This window comes from Hyperoodon ampullatus (genome assembly GCF_949752795.1).
Source record: "Hyperoodon ampullatus genome assembly, chromosome: 7".
Taxonomy (NCBI): Eukaryota; Metazoa; Chordata; class Mammalia; order Artiodactyla; family Ziphiidae; genus Hyperoodon; species Hyperoodon ampullatus.
Window position 1 is genome coordinate 72,874,422 of NC_136920.1, and position 21,805 is coordinate 72,896,226.

Here is a 21,805-nt window from a genome sequence, read left to right on the forward strand (position 1 = left end):
TGCAACTAGAGAAAGCCTGCGCACAGCAACAAAGACCCAAGGCAGCCAAAAATAAATTAATTTTTTAAAAAAGAAAATAGCGCAAAGGAAAGGCTGTAGTGCCCTGAGAAGAGATAAAAGGGAAAAGTGATGAGTCAGGGATGTCAAGGGAAGGCCTCCCTGAGGAGGTGATGACTAAGTTGAGGTCTGGGGGAAAAAAAAAAAAAAAGGATGTAACTAAGTCAAAATGAAGAAGGAGAGCAGGGTAAGTGTGGCAAATAGAGGGAACATCAGCTGCACAAGCACTATGGTGGGAAATCCAGGATCCATTCCAGGTACCAAGGCCAGAGTAGAGGTCAGCCAGAGATAAGAGCTAGCTCAGTTAGAAAGAGGGCTGGGAAGGCAGGCAGAGGGCAGACCACGCAGGGCCTGGTAACCACTAAGGACTGTCTTTATCATAAGAGCAATGGGAAGCCACTGGAATGTGACACATGGGTTTGAAAAGATCTTCCAACTGAGGCATGGAGAACAGACTGGGGGGAGAGGGAGCGATGTGGGAAGCTGAGGACACCAGGCAGAGGCCGCTGCAGGATCCAGCAAGAAGGTGACAGTGGCCTGCACCACGGTGGTGACAGAGAGGCACTGGCACAATCAGGAGGCTGGCAGAGCTGAGTCACACCTCGACCTGTCTGACTTCAAAGCCACGCTTCTCTCTACCTTACCATCTATTCATTCGCTCAGCAATTAGTTACTAATCATCTACTATGTGCCGGGCCTGTGCCAGGTGCTGGGGATATAGCCGTGAACAAAACAGACACTGCTCTCATGGAATTTACAGTCTAGACATTAAACAAATAAGAATGCAAGTGGATGTATACAATCCATTTTGTAGGAAGAATACAGTTTCGTGGTATGTATACAATCCATTGAAGGAAGAATAGTGTGATCAGAGATTTTAACAGGAAAAATTACCTGTAAGGCCATGATGATCTTATATTGATAATATAAAAGAGCTACGTGCTGGGTGCATGTAAGTGAAAGACCTCAGAAAACTCTGCCTGTCAGACCTGGCCAGTTCATGAGCCCTGAGGGGAGAAGCTGGTGTGTCTCAAGCCCTGCACAGACCCTGCCGAAACAGAAGCCTTTCTAAAAGCAACTGCTAACTCCTTAGTATACTCACACATCCCAAGCACGGGCACCCCCTGTACAGGTATGTACAGCATTTTACAGTTAGTTAGGATCTTTCACACAGATTCATTCATTTGAAACTCACAGCAGCTGTCTGTAGAATGGAGGTAGGTTTTAATACCCTGCATGAGAGAGGAGGAAATTGAGGCCTAGACAGGTGAAGTGACTCAACTAAGGTCACCCAACTAGGAAGGCACACAGATCCACCACCCAGTTCTCACTAGAAGCACTTCGGGCCAGGAACTCATGAATCTCAGAGGAGAGAGCTGCAGGTCACCGAGCCTGGATAAAGTCACACAGGAGTCCCATGAAGTTTCCGAGAACAATGATCGGGGACATTAAGCAGCTTGGGAAGGGTTTCTAGAATGCAGCTCCACCAGTCTGAGACACAGGTACCTTGCCAGCTTTCCCAGATTAGAACAGGTTCTCTTGGACTCTTTCCAAGTGCCTCTAATGGAGAAAAGTATTTTTCTATCACAAGCACTGCAGGTAGGCACCAGACTCCTGAAGAGGGAGAACAGAGACTGCATCCCAGATTCCCACATAGACGAACTAAAGTAAAGTTATCTTGATATCATGTGAACTGCCCTCGCTAAGCACCTACCACTGGGGATGGCAGTCTTGGGCAGCATTTCTCGATCATGGTATTACTAACATTTGGGGCTGGGTATTTCTGTGTCGGGGCGGGGGGCTGCCCTTGCATTGTAGGACATTTAGCAGCATCTCTGGCCTCTACCCACTAGATGCCAGTAGCACGCCCACCCCCAGTTGTGACAACCAAATATGGCTCCAGACACTGCAAACGTCCCCCAAGGGACAAAGTTGGTGTAGGGATTATGAGAAGGGAGAAAGCACAGTCTGCTCCCCGTCTCCAACCTAACCCAGCCCAGCCTAGCCCACCTTACTGGACGGATCTATGGTCACTGCACATAAGCTGTTTTTAGTCAATAACACACCCCGAATGTCTTCCAGAACGAGACTGGGGGCAGCCTCTGTGCTGATGTGGCTGCAGGTAGGCCCCAGGAACAATTCTCCACTGGAGCTTGTGAAAACAACTAGAGTCAAATAACTCCTTGGCCCAATAATGAGCTGCTTTTGACCCTGTGAGCAAATCTTGTTCCCATTAAAATGAGCAGCTGGGTCTGATTAAACTGGAAGTCCTGGCTGTTTCTTCTCAATGACACCGCGCCAGGGCAAAGGCTTCCACGGCTGCTAGGAGGAGGGCAAAACTGGTGAACCAAACAGCAGGAGACTCTCATCTACCCAAAACTCAGCGCAACAACCAGGACGCTCAAACATCCCAGCTTTTAACCACTCTGGACTCAGGAGAAAGGGGAAAATAAGAAAGTGCATAAACAAGAGATCAGAATTAACAAGTTAATTAAACAGCTGAAACATTACCCAAAGATCACGTTCTCAAGTGGAGGTGCAGACCTGAAGCTGAGCCCCAGAGCAGCTGGGGTGACTCAGACAGTGTCAGGGACATAGGTTCCAACCTCCCACCCTGAGTGCTGGGCTGTTGGCCCAGACGTGGAAATCAGCATGAGTTACAGTGCTGCAAAGCTAGAATCAAAGCAGCAACATCTTTATGTCTTTCATTAGTCAGCTGCTTAACCAGTTAACGGATTTACTGACAGACTCAACTAAACTCACTATGGTTTGGTAGTAAGTGTATTTTACTGCACTGCAATTCTTTGAAGACTGACTAAGCATGAAACGCCTACCTGTTAACACCCAGTGACTCAGACTACTGCTAGTGTCTGTGCCATTCCTGCACACTGACTTAGCTCCACTGCTGCACTGAAATCTGATAACAGGTCTGTCTCCCCTAGTGACAGTGGGCTCCTTGAGGGCAGGATTAGGATCTAGTACAAGGCATGGTACATAAACAGGTCCTCACCATCTGTATGATGGACAGATGGATGATAAAGTCTTCTGTTTCTATACTCTTAGACTTAAGCCTGTCCATACATTGCAGTGGGAGGGCATGGCCCACATCTTCTCTGTTTCTTCAAGTCTTAGCACACTGCTCAAAAGGTTCACGATAAACAAGAACCGATTTGGTTGGACTCCTGAATCCAAAGAGACAAACTGAAGCCTTCTGATCATGGACCAGCGAGTCCAAGGAAAGGAGAAATCCTCGCAGTCTACCCTGCCTCCTATGCATTTGAATATGTTTAGTCTCTTTTAACTAGAAACAGTTTAATGTGGGCAATGAATACTTTCTCTGCTAGGCACTGGAGATACAGACGTGAGCAAGATGAATATGGTGCCTCCTATCACAGAGCTCACTGTCTGGAGGAGAAGAGAGAGAGTAACAATTACACAAATAAGCGGCTACTATGCTCAGGGTCTCTCTAAGAAAAATTTCTGTCAATGGTCCCAATCTTCAAGCAGTCTGGACTTCTTGAGGAAAGTCATGATTTTCCTCCAAATGAATGACATCATTAGAGCATCCTCTGAAGCGGTAAATATGGGAAGTTTATTATACACTTTTGTTATATAGGCCTCTGTACCAAAACAATCTTAAAAAAATTTTTAAGAACCAATTAAAAGCACCATGGATATAAATACTCATAAGTCTATGTCTGTGTGTTCAAACGTGTAGTATGTGTGACTTACCCAGGATAACTGAAGCTGACCTAAAAACCTACAAAAGTATTGGATTAAGTCACCAGGTATTTGAGAGTCTACAGATCTGTGTGTCACTAACGAGCAGGCCAAGAGCAGGCAAGAGGACTCCTGAGAACCCCTGAAGTTCAGAAGGCCTTGACACAATAACGGTTCTTAAGAATTACAAACTGCTGGTCTGGGAAACTGTGTCAGTCAGCAAGAGCTCTAGGAAGGCTGGGAAGAAGGGAGGCCATGAAAAAACAAACCCCGAGAACAGTGTCAGGAATATGAAGACCAGGCAAGAAGAACTGCCCTAAGATGAGAAATCAACGAAGATATTATCAAGAAAAGATAAAGATGCCAAAAGCTGGATGGCATGGCCTGGTAAGATAACATCTGAAGGAATATGTGGGATGTTTGAATCAATGTACAAAGTTTGTTAGGGTTAATAAAAATTTAAATCAAAATACCATGCCAGCTATGACTCAAAGTAATGCTTTTGTCTCAGTCTTAAAATATTTAACTTAATAGTTTCTGACACCTTTAATTTAGACTCAAGTGAAAATGCAAATACAGTTATCCCTTTAGCTATGACAAGGCAAAGACTCCCCAGCAACCTGGACAAATTTCTAGGTGATGTTTGTTGCAGTGGGTTCCTTCGCAAAACCTCCTGGACTCTTAGGGCCAGAAGGAGTTAACCTAAGCCAGCCTTGCCTTTTTGCGTGTAAACCTGTGATCCAGAGAGGAAAAGCCACATATCTGGCTGATTGCAGAACTAGATCCCAGGTCCTCCCCTTCCCAACCCTTAAAGCTTTTCATCAGTAAAAACCAAACGACCTAATCCCGAGCATTCATAGCTACTTAGACAGCTGTCTCCCAGCTGCTCTTCCCAACCACAAACTCTCTGCCACTCTCACCTGTCTGAGCAACCAGGTGTGTCCACCCATTCCAGACAGCAGCGATCTTTTCATTCTGAAAACAATGTGCTTCTATCTTCTGGGGCACAGGAAGGAAAGCAGCCTGGGAAGCCAGTTGCCCATGCTTGTTGCTTCCCCAAACAAACAGCTCTCCTGCATCTTAAACAAACAAAAGGGGGACAAAAGAGGTGAAGGAACGTTAGTCCAAAATGATGGAAAATAACCCAAGTTTGAAAAAAACAAAAGTGGTTAAAAGAAGTTGTATTACTCTTAATCCTACAATGTTGAATAGAGCAAAACAAGATACCAAATTCATGTATAGCATAATTTTACACAAGATTTTTTAAAATTCTTTAAATAGGAAAAAAAGCCAAATGGTCTTAGCAGTTTGTCAAGGAATAGGAATGTGAGTTTATTTTTTCATTAATTCATTCAGCCAAATATTTGTTCAACATCTACCATGTGCAAGACATATGTTTCTCTATTTTCTACATTTTTAAAATAAATGCTTGCATTACCTTTTGTTAGGAAAAATATATATTAGCTTTTTAAAATAACAGGTTAAAAGATAAATTGTTTAAAGCTTAAACTTTATAAATATAAGATGATTTCACTACATGCCTTGTCCAGAAGAAAATATAATGTTATCATATCACATCCACATAGCACTTAAGCTCATTTGAACCTCACAATAATCCTGTGATATAAGCAGGAATGCGACTGACTGACACTGTGATTTAATAGAAAGAGAGCAATTTCAGAGTCAAGTGACTCTGGCTTCTATTCTTGGATCTGCTAACTAGCTACTGACCTTGGACAAACCACTTCCTCTCCAAGCCTTAGTTTCACCAGCTGAAGACTGGAGGGGAAGGCGGTTTGGTCAAGAAGGGCAGACGATATAACTGATGACACTGTTAACAGGAGAGACTTGTGGGTGACGGCAGCAAACCAGAGGGCACATGCTTGTCCAAAAGGCACTCACATTCAACAAATGTTTAACTGGAAGTCAAACAAAATGGGGCCATAGACCATAATTTGGCTTATAAATCTACAGTTTGTGACTCCTTGGATGATTTCTAAGTGCCTTCCCAACCCTAACATTCCAAGGTTCTACACTGCACAGTAAGCACATGGTACACACATGTGGCTACTTGAAATGTGGCTAGTCCAAATGAGACATGTTGAAGACAAACAAAGCACAATGGATTGTAAAGACGTAGTGCAAAAACAACCCAAAAGGAATGTGCCTCATTAATAAGTTTCATACTGATTACATGTTGAAATAATATTTTGGATATACTGGGTTAAGTAAAATAAATTATTAAAATTAATTCACCTGTTTCTTTTTACTTTTTGCAATACAGCTCACATTATATTTCTCCTAGACAGCATTCTTCTAGAAGATAAATTAACCAAGGCTTGGAGATGTTAAGTGACTTTCAATATCACATAGCTAAGAAGGGATCAAGTGGGAGCAGAAGCCAAGTTTTTTGCTTCCACAGCATTCTGTGACCTCCCAGTAAAGGTTTACAGTATTGCTTGCCCTGAGGCAGTCTGGTCTATTCTCCAAAACTGATCAGAAGCCGAACAGTATCATTAAAGGATACTAGACCAAGATTCAGGCTTCAAGTCCCAAATCTGCTACTGGATCACTCTGTGACACAGGGCACATCACTTCACATTCTGGGTCTCTGTTTCATAGAGTCTGAGGGTCTATAAATCAGTGGAGCCTTTTCGTCACCCAGGTGACCTTGCAGCACTGACATTCTGCAGTGCTATACAAGGAATTTGGTTTATTTCATGCCTAGAGAGAGGGCAACCTCCCTGGACCTCACCAGGGTGTATGAAGTATGAGGATCCTTTACAAGAGGGCAGCGGACCCCTCAGCAAAGCTTCAACCCATTAAATGGAGTGCTTAGCTACCAAGGTACCACTGACAATGAGCCTGCGTCTGTAAAAAGCCTTCATTTATCTTAGTAAGTCTAAACCATCTTTTTGCAAAGACGAACTGTCTTCCACATGCAGATCATTACACTGTTGCATCAGCAGGCAAAACTAAATTCTGCTGCAATGTCAAATAGTTACATAATCTACAACTCCAGACAGAAGGTCTAAAGAACACTGAACAAAATCCAATGTGTAACAGCTTGAACTAGACCAGGAAAGACGGATATTAATCTTGACCCTTTTTAATTCACTTTCACAATATCCAAAACCAATTCACTTTGTGAATATACTTTAAAAATCACTAAACTGTACACTTTAAAGGAGTGAATTTCATATATGAATTATATCACAATAAAAAATCCAACATCTATGTTTTAAAAACACCATAGTAAAAATGCTCCACATATGAAATAAAAAATAGCTTTACTAATTACAAGAGTTTTTAAGAAATCGATGTTAGCAAGCAACTAGAAGAATCTCTAGGTTACAAAATACCAGCCATTTCAAATGAATTAGAACAGAGTAGAAATCTCTCAGGACTTCCCTGGTGGTCCAGTGGTTAAGACTCCGTGCTCCCAACGCAGGGGGCATGGGTTTGATCCCTGGTCAGAGAAGATCCCACATGCTGCATGGCATGGCCGAAAAAAAAAAAAGAAACCTTTCTTAGTCTGTTCTTATTCTCAGAAAAGAATACCTTCCTCCAATGCTAGTGAGGACCGTGGGGGATGAACTAGTCACTTCTTGTCGTGGGGCCTTCTGCCCACCTCCCCATAAAAGGGGAGGTGGGACCACATGACGAAAGGAGTCCCTTAGAGCTGGCATTCTTTTTTTTTTTTTAAATTAATTTATTTATTTATTTATGGCTGCATTGGGTCTTCGCCGCCACACGTGGGCCCTCTCTAGTTGTGGCGAGAGGGCTTCTCACTGTGGTGGCCTCTCCTGCCACGAAGCGCGGGCTCCAGGCGCACGGGCTTCAGTAGCTGTGGCTCACGGGCTCCAGAGCGCAGGCTCAGCAGTTGTGGCACACGGGCTCAGCCGCTCCGCAGCATGTGGGATCTTCCCAGACCAGGGCCCGAACCCATGTTCCCTGCACTGGCAGGCGGACTCCCAACCACTGAGCCACCAGGGAAGCCCTGGCATTCATTTTAACTCAACCCTTTTAACATATCTATAAATCTACCTAACATGAGACACAGGCTAAAAGCAGCTAGTTCTTTCATTAGTTAGTTGTTTTTAATTCATTAAATATCAAATTATCTGTAGTTCAGAATCTGTTAAGCATTTAAAATCTCACATTATGGCTCTTGTGCTTTGGAAACAGTAACAGCTCCTCAGTTGGACTGCATTACAAATTTGATGTTGAAGAATGCATGCCCCCATTAACTTACAGATACTGTGTACACATCTTAATTTCCACATGAAACACTGGAAACACTGTGTATGAAAGTCATTTCCCTTTGCTTAAAAAATGTAATGCATTCAACTCCGGGTGAGAGGTCTTACCAACATAAATCTCTCAGAGCTAGAGTATCCAGTCTACCAGCAGGGGTCAGTGCAATCTGGGCTTTGAAAAAAACCTTTAGGATAGATCGATAACCTTCACTTTCAAGAAAATGCTGCATTATCACTAGAAAGTTTATACTATATTGGCTGGGTGTGTCAAATGGATGGATGGACAGATACATGGCCAAGACAGAGAGATATACACACTGTGTGAGAGAATAAAGACTAGACAGATAGACAGATTAAAGAGATGGAATAGAGAGATCAACTAGAGGAAAACATAAAAATATAAAATAGATTACAGAAACATACACACAACTAGACTTAGAGATTATGGAGACTTAGGTTAGATAGGAAGACACAAAGATGGAAGATAAATAAAAATAGAGATATATAGTTAAATAAAATAGAGTAGATAAATAGAGAGAGCAGACAGGGTGACAGATAAATGGAGAAGAAAGATATAGGTGGATAAAATAGGTTAGTCTGAGATTAAACAGCTAGAGAAAATAGACAACTAGAGAGCTTAGACAGCTATATTAGACATCAAAATAGATTAGGTGGATAAGATAACAACATATTATACATAAATTTACTGTTGGTTATATGATGTGACAATCACAATTACCCTAAAGGAAGATATTTTTATCCCTATTGAACAGAAGATATTTTTATCCCTATTGAACAGCTAAGAAAACAAACTCAGAGGAAAGGAAGTGAGCCTCTGTTTCACATGAGTGTTTTACGTGTATTATCATATGTAATTCTCAAAACTATCCACAAAGTATTTTATAGAACAGGAAATGGTCTCAGGAAGGTAAAATGACTTGCCTAAGATCATACCAGTGGTGGCATCAGAATTCTGACTCCAAAGTCTATGCTTTTCCCTCTGTATCCCAATAGAATCACTTGAGGCAGAAACACCCAGAATTCTGAATGGCATGTTACCTACCTGTCAGTGAAGCTGAGTGGTCTGAGCCAGCAAGAACACATACTGCTTGAGAATTCTCTAGGCCTACAAAAAAAAAAAATTCTTTTGAAATCACATTTGTAACAGAACAAATTGGGCACAGGAGGCCCATAGCCAGTGACCACAGCACCTGGAGAGAAATTCTCAGCCAGTGCAGGAAGGTCTGAGTCAGCGGCACTGGCCAAGAAGGTGGCTGGCATGGTAGGGAGACTGCTTATATCCAGGAGGTTGAACAAATAAATAAATATTTTGAGGACAAAGGAGTCAGATTTCTCACTATCAGAAAGGAGAAGAAAGGTACAGATATGAAAAGGTTAAAGGCTAGAATTGACCATGTGATACTGCATTGTAATTGAAGTCAGTGTAGACTTGTGGTTTCTACTAGAGATAAACAGACATAGGTGTACATATGTATAAACGTGTGTGTACGTGTATATTTCCTAGCACTGTCCACGGAGCGGGCCTAGAAGCAATGACATGTCATACATTCAGCTGCTATCACATGCAGACACTGAAACACAAGCCCAGGCCTCCTAACAACATACAGGCAGAGCTAGAATTTGAACTTGCCTCCCATATCCAAATCCAGCCCTTTTCCACCCGTAAATACACTGCCTTCAACAACAGTGTAAACCCTAATCAACTCTGCTCGATGCTGTGGTCACCTGGTCTGGCATGCAGAGAAATGGGAGTCTTATTCTGTAACTCTTTCTTCTTACACTTCTCTTCAATTTACTAGTGTCTTAATAAAATTCCCCTCATGCCTTCAAGTATCCTGTGGAATGAGAAAGGGACAAAGAAGATGTTTCTGCCACTTTCACCAGAGAGGAAGCACTGGTCTCCTAGTGGCCGGGTCGGGAGAGGACATCCAGGGTTCCAGCTCCAGAACAGATGGCAATGAGGTGAAGAGGGGACAACGAAAAGTGAAAGACTTTGAGGGCAGGAAACTGATATCTTCTCCAGCATCTCATCAGAAAATTCCCCCAAATTAACTCTGAATCTAAGCTGTGCCCCAAGCAGATCCCAACCAGGTCATTTAAATCAAATCAAATAAAAACACTTCTGATTCCTTTTAGATACAAAAGCTGTGCTAAAACAGACAGTAGACATAATCCCTACCCTTAAAAAGCTCATCATCTTTGGCATTTGGGAAAACATGTAAACAACTCATAACAATACAATACGTTGTGCTATCCATGCACATAAAGAAAATGCGGACTTCCTGGTGGCGCAGTGGTTAAGAATCTGCCTGCCAATGCAGGGGACACAGGTTTGATCCCCGGTCTGGGGAAGATCCCACATACCGCAGAGCTACTAAGCCTGTGTGCCACAACTACTGAGCCTGCGCTCTAGAGCCCACGAGCCACAACTACTGAGCCCACGTGCCACAACTACTGAAGCTCGCACGCCTAGAGCCCGTGCTCCACAACAAGAGGGGCCACTGCAATGAGAAGCCTGCACACCACAACGAAGAGTAGCCCCCTCGCCGCAACTAGAGAAAGCCTGCGCGCAGCAATGAAGACCCAACACAGCCATAAATAAATAAATTTATAAAAATTAAAAAAAAAGAAAATGCAATGGAGGTGAGAAGAAGGAAGAGTCTTTCCTGAGAAAACTGCAGCTGAGCTAGGACCTGAAAAATGATCAGGATTTTCCCAAGGGGAACAGGAAGGAAAAGGCATCCTGGGAAGAGGTAACAGTCTGCCCACAGGCACAGAGGAATAAGAACACAGCGCATGCCCAGGGAGCAGTTAATACCTTGGTGAGGCAGGAAAGATGTTTGGGAAGTATGAGTTTATATTACAAATGCCTTCAATGTGAAGTAGACTGTCCTGTGTCCAGTGGCCCCTTCTCCTTCTCTAAGAGAACCCTCCCCAACTCAACTCATGGGCTTCAGGGCGCTAACCTCACCCCCACAACAGGGGAAAGCCTCAAGGACTTAAGAGAATCAGAACGATCCCAACAACTTGTACGACACTCCGACTGCGGCTCACCCTTCCCTTTTCTCTCCCCACTTCCTACTGCCCTCAAAAATCCCTCCTTTGTTCTGAGCTAGAGGAGAGGAGAGGTTTCCTGACAGGTTTTTCCTACAGCTAACCCTCAGTAAACTGGGTCACAAAGTCAGAGTGAGAGAGGAAGAAGAGGAGGAGATGGAGACATGGTGCTACAAACAGAGAGATAAAGGCCCCACGAAGAGAGTGTAGAGCAGACAGAGAGACAGAGACAGAGAAAGAAAGTCCTAGAGACCAGGAGTCCTGTGGGCAGCACCCTTCCTACCTATTCCTCATGTGCCCATGAAGAGAGATTTCCCTCGGGGAACGCTCCTAGCCCCTCTCTCCACATCCTCACCCGCTCCTGCTTTCCTTTCCGGAGGAGCTGGGCAGGCAGGCACATTCCTTGTGGGTTCTCCCTCTGGGATGTGCCTGCCTGCAGAGGGCACCTCCTCCATGGTCTCAGCTGCACCATGAGCTTAGCAGGACTGAATGCATACAGCTGCTCCAGTGTCTGGTGGGTAAATTCAATCTGGGACTCAGAACCTGGAGGCTCACTATTGCTACATGTTATTTCCAAACACCTAAGCCATGTCTTCCAACCTAACTTGTAACAGCTCTAGAGCTACCATTTTGATTTCCACCCACCTGACTCGCATCTACTTCTCAATGGGTTCCAAACTCTGGCAGCAAAGAGGGGTACTTTTACTGGGCCCACAAAAATCCCAGCAAATTAACAGACCAACCAACGGAGAGAGTTAAGACAGAGAGACCAAGAAATAGCAAAAGCAAACTCCATTTACCCATTTTCTGCATGCCTGTGTCTCCATTTCCAAACAAAGAATAAATACAGGATTCAGAAGAAGTAAGGACCTTACCTGTCACTATGCTTGGTTCCTTTGCTGTCAAAAACAGTGGGAGAGTCTGCCCAGGGCACAACCGCCGTCCAGATGATGCCAAACCAGTTCCCCACTGGAACACCGTGCCATTAGCTTCCCAGCGGAGCAGGAGAGAAAAAAGAAAATCTTTATCTGGATTAAGACCAGATTGCTCTTTGAACCTCAATGCCATGAAAGATTCCCAATTCATGCTCAGTTAACATGCATATTATGGAAAAGCTTATTGCCTCAAGAGGCCCTATGGCTGGTCATAGGGATTACCACCAAGTCAATCACAAATCCAATCTTCAGGGCAATCTAAGACCATCAAAGGAAATTCCAACATAGTAAAACTCCCTCCAGAAAGTTCTAGGACACTCCTCCAGAGTCAAATTACTGGAATGACATTTTTTTCATGATTAACCTGAAAGGACAACTGAGACTCCAGACCAAGCAGGAAAGAACCCTGAATCTTACCACGTCCATTCCTCACATTTACTGCATGAGAAACTGAGGCCCTGTAGAGGAGATGTGATTTGTCCAAGGTCATACGGGGAGCTAGTAGCAGAGAAAACACCAGGACTTAACTCTCCTACACCTAATGTAGTGTCTTTTCTACTACCCCAAGATGAATTCAAAGATTCCTAATCACCAAATAAATACGTATTTATGACTGCAAGATAGCTTCTTAATAGCCACTACTTCAATGGAATGGCCTTTTATTTCCATATTCACTGACTCTAATTCATGTACCCATGTTCTGAACCTCATACAAATGCAGAGATGAAATATTGTATATTTTGTCTACAGTCAGATGTGTGTAACTAGGATTCACTATCCAACAGCAACATTAAGGTACTGCTCCTCCAGAAGTATCCTATACCCAATGGTCCTTTAGGCTGTAAACAGACAAGCATGCTTTGTGAAATATAAGTGATGATGACTGAGCACAATGCGAGCAAAACACAGTATTGAAATAAAACAAAACTTACCATCTCTTCAACAAATAAATTGCAAGAGGATAAAAAGAGAGGAAAAGGTACATAAAGATTAAAAGAGACTGGAGATGCCTGATAAAGGATTAATATTTAAAATATACAGTGATCTCCTAAAACTCAACAACAACAACAAAAATTCAAAAATGAGCAAAGGGGGCTTCCCTGGTGGCGCAGTGGTTGAGAGCCTGCCTGCCGATGCAGGGGACACGGGTTCGTGCCCCGGTCCGGGAAGATCCCACATGCCGCGGAGCGGCCGGGAGCCATGGCCGTTGAGCCTGCGCTCCGCAACGGGAGAGGCCACAACAGCGCGAGGCCCACATACAGCAAAAAAAAAAAAAAAAAAAATGAGCAAAGGACTTGAAAAGACTTTTCTCCAAAGAAAATATACAAATGGCCAATAAGTACATAAAAAGATGCTCAACATCACTAATCATTAGGGAAATATAAATCAAAACTACAATGAGATGCCACTTTACACTCATTAGGATGACTACTATTAAAAAAAAGAAGAAGAAAATAACATGGGTTGGCAAGGATGTGAAGAAATCTGAAACCTTGTGACTACTGGTGGGAATGTAAAATGGTACAGCCACTATGGAAAACAGTACAGCAATTCCCCCCAAAATTAAGAATAGAATTACTATATGATCCAGCAATCCTACTTCTGGGTACATATCCTAAAGAACTGAAAGCAAGATCTCAAAGTGATATTTGTATACCCATGTTCATAGCAGTATTATTCACAATAGCTAAAATGTGGTCACAACCCAAGTGTCTATCAACAGAAGAATGGATAAGCAAAATGTGGTATACACATACAGTGGAATATCATTAAGTCTTAAAAAGGAAGGAAATTCTGACATTTGCTACAACATGAATAGACCTTGAGGATATTATGTTGAGTGAAATAAGCCACAAGAAGACAAAGACTGTATGATTCCACTTATATGAGGTACCTGTATGAGTGGCCAAAATCATGGAAATAGACAGTAGAATGGTGGTTGCCAGGGACTGGGAGAAGGGGGAATGGGGAGTTATTGTTTAATGGATATAGAGTTTCAGTTTTGCAAGATGAGAAAAGTTCTGGAGACAGATTTTGGTAATAGTTGCACAATAATGTGAATGTACTTAATCCCACTCATCTGTACATGTAAAAATGGGTAAGATGATAAATTTTATGTGTATTTTATCACAGTAAAAAACTAAAAGGAATAAATAAACTTTAAAAGAGAGAGAAAGAGACTTGAGATACGTATCAACCAATTGCAATGCTAAACCTAATTTGGATCCTGATTCAAACAAACCATAAAAAAATATTTTTGAGATAATCAGGGAAATTTAAATACTGACTAGATGCTTGATGAAATTACAGAATTACTGATAATTTTTTGTAGTTACGATGATGGTATTTTTTGGTAATGTTTTCAGAAAAATTCCTTATCTTTTAGAGATGTGGGAAGAAATATTTACAGATTAAATGGGGGAGGGGAGGACTTACAATTAAATTAATCAAACACATAATGGGAACTGTGCTGCTTTGTTAACTGGACAAAAATTTACACATAAGACTAGCAATCACAAAATGTTGGTAGGAAAGGGGCAAGGAAACCAATGACAGGCAATTCTTTGGTCCTTCTAATTCCTAAGAGAAGAAGCTGCTTATGAAAGCGTAATCACTACCATACAACTCAGTAATCACACTCCTGGGCATTTATCCCAGAGAAATGAAAATTTATGTTCACATAAAAACTTGACCACAAATGATTATAGCTTTATTCTTAATAGCTAAAAAACAAAAACAACCAAATGTCCTTCAATGGGTGACTGGTTAAACAAACCGTGGTCGTTATAGACTGAATTGTGTTCCCCGTAAATTCATATACTGAAGTCCTAAACTCCAGTGTAACTGTATTTGGAGATAGGGCCTATAGGACGTGATAAAAGTTAAATGGGTCATAATAGTGAGGCCTTAATCTGACAGAACTGGTGTCCTTTTAAAAAGAGGAAGAGGGCTTCCCTGGTGGCGCAGTGGTTGAGAGTCTGCCTGCCAATGCAGGGGACACAGGTTCGAGCCCTGGTCTGGGAGGATCCCACATGCCGCGGAGCAACTGGGCCCGTGAGCCACAACTACTGAGCCTGCGCGTCTGGAGCCTGTGCTCCGCAACAAGAGAGGCTGCGATAGTGAGAGGCCCGCGCACTGTGATGAAGAGTGGCCCCCACTTGCCACAACTAGAGAAAGCCCTCTCGCACAGAAACGAAGACCCAACACAGCCCAGAATATATATATATATATATATATATATATATATATATATATATATATATAAAAATAAATAAAACAAACCAGAGAGAACATTTCCCGGTTTAAAAAAATAAATAAAATAAAAAAATAAAAAGAGGAAGAGACACTGGAGATCTCTCTCTCTTTCCATGCGTGCGTAGAGGGAAAACCATGTGAAGAGACAGCAAGAAGGCAGCATCTACAAGCCAGGATGAGAAGCCTCACTAGAAACCAACCCTCATGGTATCTTGGTCTTGGGCTTCTAGCCTCCTGAACTGTGAGGAAATAAATTCCTGTTGTTTAAGCCACCCACTCTGTGGTATTTTGTTATGGCAGCCCTAGCAAACTAATACAGTGGTACCTCTATACCATGGAATGTTACTTAGTAATAAAAAGGAACAAATTATTCATACTCCCAACTTGGATGAATCTCCAGGGAATCATGCTGAGCAAAAAAAGCCAACCCCCAAAGGCTAAATACTGTATGATACCATTTATATAACATTCTTAAAATGACAACATTACTGTGGGAGAGCAAAAGAGCTAAGGGGTGAGAGTAGGTAGGAAGTGGGTGCAGCTACAAAAGAGCCATAAGAGGGATCCTTGTGATGGAACTGTTCTGTATCCTGACTGTGTCAAGACATCCTGGTTGTGCTATTACACTACAGTTTCACAAGATGTTACCACTGAGAGAAACGGGCAAAGAGTGAGTGTGATCTATTTCATTTCTTACAACTGCACGTGAATCTACAATTACCTTAAAATAAAAGGTTTAGTTTTTCAAAAAGTATAATCACACTAAGCCCCAAGTGACCACCAGCACCATGATGCACCGGATTCTTCCTTGCCTCCACTCTTCTCCCCATTCCACAACTGGACTCACCAACGCTTGAGCCTCGGCTACCATAGCCAGTTCGGGCTGTCCTTCAGCCCAAAGAAGTGGGAACGGAAAGCAGAAAAATGAGCAAGAGAGAAAAAAGTGTCACTGCCTCCTCCGCTTTCCACCCTCAACCTCACACACACCATCAGCCCTATGTGCATCACCCTCTCATGGTACAGGAGACAAACTCACTTGAAGCATTTAAATCAATAAACATTTACATCCACTAGGAAAGCAATGCAGTTCATGGCAAAGAATGTGGGTCTTGGAATCCAGCCCGTCCTAGACTCTGATCCCAGCTCACCTTTTATTTCCTAACACCCTGTGTAACTGTAGACAAACACTTTAGCCTCTCTGGACCTCAGTTTCTTCATATGTAAGAGGTACAAACTACCATGTATAAAATAAATAAGCTATAAGAATATATTGTACAGGGAATATGGCCAATATTTTCTAACAACTATAAATGGAGTATAATCTTTAAAAATTGTGAATCACTATGTGAATCACATCTCCTAAAACTTAACATAATATTGTAAATCAACTATACCTCAATACAAAAAAATTTTAACTCACATCACTGCGTGCCTGTGAGGATTAAATGAGGTACTAACTAAATCAAGAGAAACTGGCACCATGCCTAAGAACATAACAAAGAGCTAGACAACTTCATTTCCTTCCTCCCTACCTGCTAAAGGCTTTCCCACATGACTTCTGCCTTATGTCCCCTCCTTTTAATCAGACTGCAGCACAGCAGGACACTCTGAATTACTCCTTAAAGTTTATTTCTTCCAAAGCTCCGTGTCTCCGTATTACATGCTTATCAAGAAAATAAAAGCAAAATGATCACCTGTTGCGGCTAAAGCATGCCTCAGTCCAGCAGCAATACTAACAACCTTCTCTCTCAGGAGCTGTCAAAACAAAGAAAAGGACGGCAATCTCAGAATTATCCATCTACAAAATTTTATGTAATTTATGCCCAAACACAACACAGCATGATCCTCATTATGTGTCTGACTGGTTTGGAGCTCCCAATTCCCAACGTTTCCACTCATAAATGCCTCTGTATGTATCCCTAAAAGGCAAAATCTTTTTAAAATACCATATTACAATGCCACTCAGGGCTAGGAGGCACCTGCAAGGTCATCCAGTCCAGGGGTTGGCAAACATTTTCTGTAAAGGGCCTGATAGTAAATATTTTAGATTTTGCAGGCCACATGGTTTCTGTCACACTACTCAACTCTGCCATTGTAACATAAAAGCAACATACACAATAAATATATGAATGGGCATGGCTGTGTTCCAATAAAACTTTATTTACCAAGCTGACCGCTTATCTAGTCTAATCCCCATTCAATGCTAGAAACCCATCTACAACACCCCACCAAGTGGTCATACGACCCCTGTCAAATACCTACTTCCAGTGACATGGGCTCACCACCTCCCCAGGTGCCTGCTCATCTTTGCACGGTTCCATCTGTCTCCTTAGGTGGAACCAGACCTATCTGCCTACTGCTTCTGACAAGGCTTCCCAAACATTTGAAGACAGTTGTCATGTCCTAAGACACCTTGTGGTCCCCAAATTCTTTAAGACTCTGCCCTTCAAGATGTGCAGCTTAATTCCCCTCCCTTTCACTGCAGGCTGGACTTAGTGACTTGCTTCTAATGAGTAGGATAAGGAAGTGATAAGTGGCTCCAAGATTAGCTGATGAAAGGCACTGAGGCTTCTTGTTTGACCAGCCTGCCTCTCTCTCTCTCTCTCTCTCTCTCTCTCTCTCTCTCTCTCTCTCTCTCTCATCACTCTTCGGGGAAGTCAGACGCCATGTCTAAACAGTCTTATAGAGAGGCCCATATGGCAAGGAACTAAAGCCTCCTGTCCATGAGGGAGCATGGAAGTGGAACCAGCCCAGCTGAGCCTCCAGCAGACCTCGTGCAGCCTGGCTGACATCTCGACTGCAAAGTCATGAGACCAGCTAAGCTGTTCCCAGATTCCTGACCCTCCAAAACTGTGAGATAATAAATGCTTGTTGCTTTAAGCTGCTGAATTTTGGGGTAACTTATTACACAGCTATAGATAACTAATACACATCCCTTCTTTAGGAAAAACATCCCCAATTCCATCAGCCATCACCTAGTTTCAAATTCCCTCCCCCTCTTGGTTTCTTTCCTCTATGCTCTGGTTACTCAGTCTCTCTCTCTTAAGGGACTGTATATGCACCAATCACAGCCCCTATGGGACTTTACCGTATTTGCTTATTTACAGATCCACAGTGTCTTTCTAAACTTTAAGAGTCCTCAAGGGCAGGGTCTGAGTCTTATTCACCTCAGTGCCCAGGGCCTAAGAACCAAACCCACACCAGGACACAACATCCTAGATGCAGTGTGACCAGCACAAAGAAGGACAGAGCTCTGGCCTCCCTTCTTCTGGAGACTATATTTCTATCAATTCAGCCCACAATCACATTAGCTTTGGGGAAGATCAAATCTTACTGCTCATACAATTTGAATATACCACCCTTAAATTCTTTTTCTTTTAATTTTTTTTTTCCTTTTCAAAGCTAACTGAAGGGCTTTATATGCGGAGTCACTCTCTTCAAACCAACTTACCTCAATTCCTTCTTCTCCATCCCCACTACTGCTGCTTTCGTGTGGGGCAGGATCATCTCTCATCTGGATTATTAGCAAGAGTTTTCTGAGTAATCTTCCTTCAATCCACCCCCCACACTACGCCATGTGGCCCCTCTCTAACTCACTGTTCTTACCAGACACTACCTACTTATCAGACACTACCTCCCTGCCTGCTCGATCCCTACTGGCACTTCTACCACTTCCTTATATTCCAATCATACTAAACTGCTTGCAGTATCCCAAGCCCTCCTGTTTTATGCTCTATACCCTAGTTCACAAAGTTCCTTCTGTTTGTAATGTGCTTCTTTTGTACCTACTCTGCACATCTTCCGATTCCAAGCCAGGGAAATTTCTACTCAACTTTCAAGATTCAGCATAAGTCTGTTCTCACCCCACCTTCCCCTAGAAAGAGTTCAGTACTCCCTTTCGAGGCTATACATGCATCTATCATAGTTCTAACATGGTAATGCATCTAGGTATTTCTGTATCTAACACGTACTACTAAACTATAGGCCCTCGAATGCTAGGATTGGGTCTTACTCACCTTTGTCCCCCCTGCCTAAATACAGCACCTACACACAATAGTTGCTATTAAAAAAATGAATGAATTTCTCTTAGACTTCACTTTGGCACATTCCTCCCATTGTTCTATAAGATACAGTGTGTCAAAATGTTTTTACCTTCTGATTCTGTCATCCAACATATTTTAACCATTGCTCCTCTCTGTCTTCTTTAACCATGTGACTTAAGCTAAATTAATTATAACTTATACCTAGGTTCTTAAAAAGCTACCTATTTGCAACTAGAAGCTGTAGCACTTCTTACAACAGGGACTACAGAGTCTAGACTTCCATGCATACCATGTGCTACAGACTCAGTGTCTGTGTTCTTAGGAAATTCACGTTGAGACCTAATCCCCAACACATAATAGTATTTGGAGGTGGGTCCTTTGGAAGGTGAGTAGGTCATGAGAGCGGAGCCCTTATGAATGGGATTAATGCCCTTATAAAAGAGACCCCAGAGAGAGCCTTTCCCCTTCTGGTGGCGTGTAAGGACACAGCAGAAAGATGGCTGTCTATGAACCAGGAAGTGAGCCCTCACCAAATATCAAATATGCCGGTGCCTTGATTTTGGACTTCCCACCCTCTGGAGCTGCGAAAATTAAATGTTTGCTGTTTAAGCCACCCAGTCTATAATATTTTTGTTAGAATGGCCCAAACCATGTCCCCAAATAATACCCCACAATACCAGCAATTAGAATTCAGCAAAGTGACAGGAGCAGACCTAAGCTCTCTCCAGTGAAAACAGATCTCCCACTCTTAGTCACTGTTTAAGGAAATTAGATATGAGTGGAGCAGCTTAGGTGGTGAAACTCATTTTAGATTCCAGCATAATTCCTCTAAAAGCTTGCTTACAATATAATCTTCACAAAAATGTGTACATTTTAAGTATGATGCAGTGAAAAGAGCTCTGAACTAAAACTAGGAGTCCTATCTAACACTTGTGCTGTCCAATATGGTAGCCTCTAACTACACATGGCTGTTGAACGCTTGAAATGTGACTAGACTGAATTGAGATATACTCTAAGTAAAACATGTACATCAGAAAAAGTCTTCATATAAATGAAAGAATATAAAATATCTCGTTAATAAAGTTTTATATTGGTGACATATAAAATGAAATAATAATAGTTTGGCTACATTAGAGTAGTTTAAAAGTTGTTAAAATTAATTTTACCATGTCATACCATGACTCGGGTGAAACTTAAAAACATCATGTGAAGTAAAAGAAGCCATCCACAAAAGGCTACATATTGTATGATTCCATTTATGTGAAATGCCCAGAGCAGGCAAATCCACATATACAGATTAGCAGTCATCAGGGGCTGGTGGGAGGGGAAAATGGGAGTTAACTGCTATTGTGTACGCAGTTTCTTTTGTGATAATGAAAATGGTCTAAAATTAGATGATGGTGGTAGCTGCACATCTCTGTGAGTATACTAAAAACCACTGAAACACACATTTTTAAAGGGTAAATTTTATGGTATATGACATATCTCAATAAAGCTGTTATTTTAAAAATTAATTTCACCTTTTTTTTTTTTTTACTTTTTTAAATGGCACTGCTAGACACTTTTAAGTTACCTATGTGGCTCACGTGACATTCCCACTGGACAGTGCGGGGCTATGCCATCTGCCTCACTTAGTGTCTTTAGGTGAGTCAATTCCCACTGGACCTGTTTCTAACACAGTTTCCACTATGACGACTTTTAGAACTGTAAAATGTCATTCATGTCATTATAAGATATATTACTTTATTGTTTTATTTCACAAAAAATTATAACATGTATGAGAGCTAACAGAGGCTTTTCACTCACAACATCCACCCCTCCTACCTAATTTTTCCCAGGAGAACCTGAGTTTTTCAACTTAAATTCTAACTACCCCATGGGTTTTCGGGGACCCAGCCAGTCTTTTAGTCCAGGGAGGGATAACTGTGATACCTGGAGACACTTCACAGTACACAGGCAAGCTCAATATTAGGGGCTGTCCTTACCTCAATGGCCTGGGGGACCACACATCTTCGAGGCCCATGAGGAATTCCTAATTGGCCAAAGGAATTGGATCCACATGAGAGAACTTGACCATTTTCTGCAAAATACAAATACTTGAATTGCAAATCTAAGAAGTAAGACATCCGTGACCAGTGGGTAAATGCTGAAGGATGAGAAGAGCAAAAGGAATGAGAGGAGTGAGTGGGGCCCTGGGCTCCAGCACATTCAGTCCATACTCCCTGCTCTGTCCCGCTAGGAACAAAAACAGTGGGCACTGGGCTAAGCGTTTTACACAGACTCTCCACTACACCACCTAATTAATGACAAGTTAGCTGTGGAGAATGCTTAGCCATGTGCCTAGTGTTGGGATGGAGGATACTTATCTCCCACTTTTCATATTTCCATGAGATGGAATTTCCATAATTTTAATATACTCCAGGCCTTTCTCCCTGCCCTTCCCCATGCTCACTGCTTTCTA

General features: G+C 42.3%; 1 protein-coding gene across 1 annotated transcript in view; it reads right to left on the reverse strand.

The window, feature by feature from the left end:
* Nucleotides 1–21,805, reverse strand: part of SERGEF (secretion regulating guanine nucleotide exchange factor) — a gene marked incomplete at its 5' end in the record, with an annotated part of 221,639 nt that overhangs the window by 194,203 nt on the left and 5,631 nt on the right. Inside the window, 5 exons of the mRNA XM_079709338.1 lie at nucleotides 4,698–4,856; nucleotides 9,100–9,162; nucleotides 11,987–12,100; nucleotides 16,996–17,056; nucleotides 21,330–21,424. Coding sequence (XP_079565464.1) covers nucleotides 4,698–4,856; nucleotides 9,100–9,162; nucleotides 11,987–12,100; nucleotides 16,996–17,056; nucleotides 21,330–21,424 — 492 coding nt within the window. The remainder of the gene's footprint in view (nucleotides 1–4,697; nucleotides 4,857–9,099; nucleotides 9,163–11,986; nucleotides 12,101–16,995; nucleotides 17,057–21,329; nucleotides 21,425–21,805) is intronic.